Source organism: Dysidea avara, chromosome 3 (assembly GCF_963678975.1).
Source record: "Dysidea avara chromosome 3, odDysAvar1.4, whole genome shotgun sequence".
NCBI classification, from domain to species: domain Eukaryota; kingdom Metazoa; phylum Porifera; class Demospongiae; order Dictyoceratida; family Dysideidae; genus Dysidea; species Dysidea avara.
This window is the reverse complement of record NC_089274.1, coordinates 579,931-587,369: the sequence shown is the minus strand read 5'-3', so window position 1 is coordinate 587,369 and position 7,439 is coordinate 579,931. Positions and strand designations below refer to the sequence as shown.

Below are 7,439 nucleotides of genomic sequence, written 5' to 3'. Positions count from 1 at the left end.
TGTCTGCATATTTCTTCAAGGAGGTATAGTCAATTATTTATAAGTATCATCAAATTTACATTATGTACATCCGCCAACATGTCATCACGAGCTTCCAAAACTGAGACTGAAGATTTACAAGTCAAGATGGACACCAAAGGGGTAGTAATTTTAACAGAATTTAAATGATGATAGTCAGCAACCCAAGCCTCCTTCTCGAGTGAGTAATTGCCGGAGCACATTGTTAGAAGGTATCTGTTGAGGTATCTGTCGAGGTATCTGTTCATTTGACTGAATCACTATAGTGATTAGCTTGTATGTGTAATTAAAAGCAGATCTCTCAACTTCAAAAAAAAAAAATTAAATAAAACACAACAGAGATTAGATACATGGCATCACGTGATCGAGCATGATATTTATATTTATTGATATTTATATGTAATGATAGTAATTCAATAATTCCACAATGTGACGTTAGCAAAAAGGCAGAGCGATGAGCACAGTTGTGACAAGCAGTAAAGAGCGTCAACCAGCCGGGATTTACCAGGATGTGAAAAGACATTACGAAGATGCGTACAAGTAACTCCTCGTTGTGTTATTGTTTCGTCATCACTGACTATACCAGACCAGGGATCTGGGATTATTGCATTCAGCGAAGCGTTTAGTTTTAGTTCTAAGTAACTACAGGCCTGACCTACCTATTAAATGGGATAGCACTTTATAATAATAATAACCATCCTCAGGCCTTTATGACATGGTGATAAGAAACATCATTTTATCCTCTTTCATGATGAGACTGGAGAGACGTCTTATTTTGTTAAGACAACATACAACATAAGTAGTTACAGGGGTCTAGACTCAGGGGTACCATGTACTGATACCCACAGGGTGCCCTGGCAATGCTTATACACTTATTTATCCCCAACCTCCCCCCTCCCAGGCAAGGGATTTGACTTTTTCAAAACTCAAATTCCTGACCCGTGGGGACACGATGAGCATCAAATCCCCACCCAGTGTCTCTCCCAGTGTACCTAGGGAAACAGGTTATTCTTGCAGCAGGTTAAAGTCGAGCAAGCAGCAAAAAAATTTGGATGATCAAATTCCCCACTAGTGGGGCAATTTTAACATCAATTCCCCCTCTATTACGCCTGGGAGAGGGGGCTTAATATTGATAGGTGTTAAATTACAATACAAAAATAATAATTATAGCATGCAGAAGAGTTCGGTTTAGGCAAACCAATAGATCCCAGTCCGGGGAGGCTCTGGAACTGAAAGCAATGCAAGCAGCCTGCTCAAACAGGAGGTCCTCCATAGGGCTAAATTCAAGGGGATGACACATTGCCACAGCTATGGGTTGATCTGTGACTGGTCAATGGCAAAATATCTGTTAAATTGATGTAAAATCAAAGCACACGATCAATGTTTTGTTGTAACTTGCAAGTCAAACAGTTGGAAGACTTTAGTCACAGCATGGTCACAGGTCATGTGTCATCACATCATCTTTGTTGAGTAGTTTGTACTGCTGAGTGTATAATGTCTCTCTCTGTCTTGCGACCATTACCTTGATAATCAGGACACCTTGATAATCAGGACACCTTGATAATCAGGACACCTTGATAATCAGGACACCTTGATAATCAGGACACCTTGATAATCAGGACACTATTGGTTGGTTGAAGGTGTCCTGATGTTCCAGGTCAGTTTATGTACTAAGGGATACTTTGGGACCTCAACTAGTGTCTGGATTATGTAGTTGTCCACATTAACATAACTATGGTATCAGGTTTTACCCCCTCCCCCAGACTAATCAATGAAGCACTGACTACCGACGAATGTGGTGACAAGCAAACAGCAATTCTGACCTATCGGAAGGCACTCCAGAAATTATCCAATGGGATTTCAGCCAGCAAGGGGAGTGAGCCACGGGTAAAGGAAATGAAACAAAAGATGGAGAGGTGCGTCCCTTCCCCATCAGTGGGATCACCAGACATCATGTGATACACAGGTCTCACACTCAGATCTCAGACCGACTCAAGGAACTCACTTCAGTGACCACCACCTCTTCTGTGAGACCGCCACCTGTGAGACCACCTCAGCCAACCAGCAAGGTGGTTGTCAAGGATGCAACTACTGAACAGAGTAACAAACAAGTGGTTGATACTAAGGCAGAACTGTTGTATCAGATCAGTGAAGGTGTGTAGTGTGTGTGTGTGTGTGTCCTGAAGGTCTGTTGTAAAGTTGTTATATAAAGTATACTAGTTCTTCTAATGCTAGAGATACCATTATTGAGCTCCAACTGCTAGTACTGCGGAACTATAGTGATGGACAATATTGATATTTTGCTATGTGATTATTGTCATAAGCAAATATCATGATTATTGTCCACTCAACTCTTGTAATGAATCGTCAATTAAATGGTCTAATTTACATTGAAAAATTTACAAATATTTCTCTAGCTATCATGATAATTGCTCAATATATATATAATTGCTGATTTCGATTATCGCTAGTCAATGAAAAGCACATGATGTCGATTACTGGCAATAAAATGATCACTTATCATGAAAATTTGAATAATTGCCCATCCCTAGTTACAATAGCTTCTCACTACTAATACGTACAATTGCATGTGTAATGCTCTAATGATAATGAATGCAACCTTTGTGACTTGTAAGGAACAGGAGTACCAGCAGTTGTTGCTCAATATTAGTGCCCCAAGCCTTGCAAGAGCTGGTGGATTTTTGTTAAGAGCCTGTTTGCAACTCAGTCCATGAGTCCAGTCCATGAAATACATTATGCCAGATTTTAGTACTTCGATAGTAAAAGTACTCATCAGGATCTATTTATCAGCTCACACGATGCATTTGTCATCAAGAAATGATACTGTGTAGTTTGATTTGTGTTATAGCATTACTGAATAGTTGTAAACTGCTTATGGTTTACGGGAAGGCTAATATTTGTGGTAATGGACTGAGTATAAAGGAAGGTTCTTCTAAATCTGTACTACACTTAAGTTTCCATTAGTATAGTAGAGATGAATGATGGTATTACAGCATAGCTCTGTGAGAAAATCCCTACTTTGGCATGTTACTACTTTGTTCAATGCCAAAGTAAGGATTTTTTCACTGAGGTATGCTGTAATACCATCGTCACTACTTCTTATCACTTGCATATAGCTATACACGTGTGACTGTTCTATTAGAGTGACTGCTGTATTAGAGTATCTTGAGTCAGCCAAGGGGCGTGGTCACTATTCCTTGTTGTCACCATATGCTATCATTATAGATATATCATATTATATCTAGACCAATAATAAGGGGTGTAAATAGATTGCTGGAGGTGTGGTCTCCACACTCAATAGTTATTAGTCAACCTAGATCATTAATGGGCGTGGTCTACCAATAAATGATTTTGTGTCATCATGGTACACTCCTCAAGGAAGTGTTAATACAGAAAATTAATGCTTTGATTTGGTTTCGTTGCATGAAGAAGATGACAACCAGCCTGATTGAAGATAAAAGTAAAGACAATACGCAGAGGGCACACACTCGTCGGAACCCCCACAAGGCACATGCCACTGGTGAGTTTGTTATTGTGGAATAAAATGGTGGCTGTGTGCTGCTTCGTTTGATCTCCAGTCTTGTGACTGTGGCCAGGCAGGGTGGCAGACCAAAGTTGATTTTTTAAAAACTCTATATCCAGTCATCTGTAATGTTTTGTTGTTTTTAATGCTGTATTTGATATGAGATGGTATTATTCGGTAAAGATGATTTTCATCATGTAAGATGTCTCTAGATGGTTTTTGAAGGTGGCATCCATCACTTTTGAGGTGTCCCTGCTTAACAGTAATATTGACTGGACAACTAAAAATACAAGTACAGTTTGTCTGTTGGTGTGTATGTCTAATATCATGTCAAATGACATTACTTCACCTGACTGGTTACATGTCTACTGCAAGCTAAGCAGTTGTGGGGTGAATAAGGAGCATTAATGATCGAGTACTAGCTAATTGTTCATTTCATTGTTCAGGGGTAATGTTGTGTTTTGTTGTAGGCGTCGGATTGTTCCGAGTCAATAGTCGTGGTAATGTAGTGAAGTTTGAAGATGTGGATGGATTAAATGTGTTCTGCTTTAAAGAGAGAGTGAAAGGTGTTCAACATGTTTGTATTGGTGTAGTTGTTATGTCCTTATTAGGCAACCCCCCTGCATTTCTGCAATGTGGAAAGTGGATATTTCCCCTGCTACCAGGGAAATCCCCAGTGCTGAAAGCAAGTGACTGCACTTACATGTTTCCAGAACTACAGGAGGATGGTGAGCTAACACATGTTCAACATGTACCCATAGATAATAGACACTCCTACCTGGATTGGAAGCACATGTATAGTGCCCATACAAAACTACTTGACTATCTGTGTTTCGCACCTGAAGTGTATTGGAACACTCTTTTCATTTGAAGATTCTGTTTTACTGCCTGGATACAGCTCAATTGCTTTAGACAGTAAGTTTAGTAGATTGTCTCTTGGTTGGCAATGGACATGTTTGTGAAAATGGCAGGGTGAACTTCAGTCTAATGTAAGGTTGATGCTTACTAACACTACATGTACTGGTATGTGTTTCATGGTATATTCGCTCAGTTTAGTCAAGTTCACAATTCCCGCCTCTCATATCAACCTTTCGCGCTTGTCAAACTTCTAGCTAACACACATCAGTACAACCACTATTGATAGACCAAACCTTATATTCCATTGTCTACTACTCACCAGTAAACAGAACATGTGATTATAAAATATACTCCCAGTACTGTGTACAGTATAAGGGGCGCAAAGCACAGATAGATTAGGTGGCGCTTAGAAGTTTCCAATCCAGTATGGGGTGTCTATTATCTATGATGTACCCATCACTATACACTGATTGTGTCACGTGTCCTGTTCTCCCCAGACGGTTGTTCAGTAGGTCTCATGCTTGAAGGAGCTACCGAAGAGGCAATCAGAAAACTTGACATGGTGTGTGTGGGGGGGATTGTTGCACAGATGGTGAGGGGTCATGGTAACATTGTACACAGATACTGACTTCACTGGCACTACTCAAAGACAGTAATGAAGTAGTAGCAACTGTTACCGAGGAGGAGAGAATGGAAGTGGGTGTGGTCACTCCTGAGGAGACCACATCCTCTGTGAAGGAGACCACATCCTCTGTGAAGGAGACCACACCCACTACAACCACTGTTGCTAAGAGAGATGAGCTCCCTAGTAATTGGGGTACAACAGTAGCAGCTGGTATTACTACTGGTGTGGAAGTGGTTAGTCGTACAGTGGAGAAAGGGGCAGTGCTCGCTAACAAGGCCATTGTAATGGTGAGTATGTACATGTGACATGTATACCAGTGTGTTGCCATGACTACAGGGAGCCAGTAAATTACGAGAGAGAATGAAGCCATCAGAACAACCGGCCGAGATCCCGTTGTCTGTCCAAAAGGGGGTCGTGGTAGCAGATCATGTAACAGGCAAGTTACTAGATAGATCATTATGTAGGTCAGCTATGCAATCTAGTTGTATTGAGGGGCCTCTGGTATTAACTTTTTGTGGCTGGTAGAATAAGTAATTTTATGTAGCTGTGGTCATTTCTATGTATCATTTAGGGCCAAGTTTTAAAAAATGTTTAAAAGTACTTCAAAGCAGCTTTGTGTCAAGCAGTTGAGTAATAAGGTTGTGTGTATGTTGCACATGGGCAACTATGTAAATATGGGATATCCCTCACACTAAATAACGATATAGTGCAGATATTGCTAAAAATAGCATATCGTACAGGAAGTGAAACTACTGCTGTTCCCATGTTTTATATTTTATTTATTTATTTATTTATTAAGGCTTTACAGCACAAGTGCTGAAGGTCTGTAGGCTGTAGGACACCTGGTCCTACATCCTGTTTAAAGTTGTTACAGAAAATGTGTTTGAAAAGGTAGAGAAAGGAGAAAAAATCCATGACTGGACCTAGGCAGCCTCGAACCTGCAGCCATCTGATTAATGCTCAAACGCTTACAGGAGTCTGCCAGGTGGTCAGGATGTTTTCTCCTTGTCAATTTCATGTTAAGGGAAATTACTTCCAGAGTAAGAAACTGCTTCCTGTTATCATGACATCACTTCCTGTAGGAGTTGTGGTCAATGTCAGTGAGCTACTATTGATGTCATTGGCTAAAATGACAGTACAAGTTGGCAAAACCATTGGACAAGCAGTCGGTGACTCTAAGGTACGTCATGTAACAATCAGAGTCCATCCCAAAGATTGGTTGAGGCCAGTCAATTAATTGTCTTAACATCTGTGATTGTATAATTCATGTAATTAGTACTGATAATTGGTGTATGAATAATTGCTTCTTAGCTAGGAAAGCCATGTATTGTGTTGAGGTGGCTGAAAGGTTCGTGAGGGTTCTGGGACACATATGATATGTACAGTAAGCCAGGAAGACCAACAATGTTGGAGAAAACTTGTTAGATCAGTCCTTAACTTAGCTGCAACTATTTTGTAGCGCTGATTCAGGGCGATTTCAATGCACAATCAATCACACTGGTTGGGCCTCAAAGCAGGTTACATTTAAGCACTTGTTGGCCGTCAACTACGAGAACTAAGCAAGCACAAGTGTTGCACTTGAAAGAAATTACTCAAGACTTGGCTATAGCAAAGGTTTTGGTATAGAACTAGTTTCTCAAGCAAAATCACACTACACTACTTCAAATGTAAACTGTGTTGTCTGCATACCCTGGTGTATCTTCAACACAAATATTAATGATGGTTTACAAGTTATAGCCAGTGAAATTCATGAAGTTACCTCCATTATTACCTTACTATTCCCTAATTGTACAGATGGTGGACACAACTCATGTCAACCCTGACCTCAAGGAGGCATGGAAAGTGACAAAGGCTAGTGTGACAGGTGCACAAGTGATCACATGATGTCACATGATGCTCAAGCCCCACTCCGTAGGGTTAGCAAGGGTATTCTCAGTCCTACAACACAATGCTACAACACTATTAAAGACTTCTGCTGACCAAACCTCACACACTGTAGCACACAAGTGAGGCATTATATAGAATAGTGTATGATATCTTAATGGATGACAGGTATGGGGATCAAGCTGGAGAGGTGACTGATAAATCATTACGTACTGCTGGAAATGTAACCGGATTAGTCCTGGTGAGTGAGCTCTGCCCAACTTTTATCTCTGCATTGATTGGATACTATTTACAGACTTATGCAAATTGGAAAAAACTTGGTATAAGGTAATCTGTATATCACGTGTTCTCTTTTAATGCCCACCTTATCCACAGTTTTCTTAGCAGAGTGGGTACTGTACTTAACAAGCAAACTGATAAACAGCAAACTGAAGACAAAACAACAGACGATAAATGATTAAAATTCTCTAGATTGTTTATTAATATCCGTATGTAACCGTACTTCCGGCA

General features: G+C 40.2%; 1 protein-coding gene across 1 annotated transcript; it reads left to right on the top strand.

Moving 5' to 3' along the window:
• The first annotated feature begins 399 nt into the window (after nt 1-399).
• Nucleotides 400-7,430, top strand: LOC136248674 (spartin-like). The gene is made up of 14 exons (XM_066040455.1): nt 400-558; nt 1,782-1,934; nt 1,985-2,172; nt 4,033-4,128; nt 4,174-4,290; nt 4,918-4,982; nt 5,042-5,332; nt 5,382-5,481; nt 6,128-6,225; nt 6,840-6,909; nt 6,961-7,051; nt 7,098-7,170; nt 7,225-7,256; nt 7,305-7,430. The coding sequence occupies exons 1-14, from the start codon at nt 473-475 to the stop codon at nt 7,384-7,386; spliced, it is 1,542 nt and encodes a 513-aa protein (XP_065896527.1). The 5' UTR covers nt 400-472; the 3' UTR covers nt 7,387-7,430.
• Nucleotides 7,431-7,439: the final 9 nt, after the last annotated feature.

Excerpts from the sequence above, each read along its gene's own strand:
- LOC136248674 (XM_066040455.1), top strand. The coding sequence starts at position 473 with ATGAGCACAGTTGTGACAAGCAGTAAAGAGCGTCAACCAGCCGGGATT. Across the intron at positions 4,983-5,041 it reads CAATCAGAAAACTTGACATG|ATACTGACTTCACTGGCACT; the intron begins GTGTGTGTGGGG and ends CATTGTACACAG. Across the intron at positions 6,910-6,960 it reads GACAAAGGCTAGTGTGACAG|GGTTAGCAAGGGTATTCTCA; the intron begins GTGCACAAGTGA and ends CCCACTCCGTAG.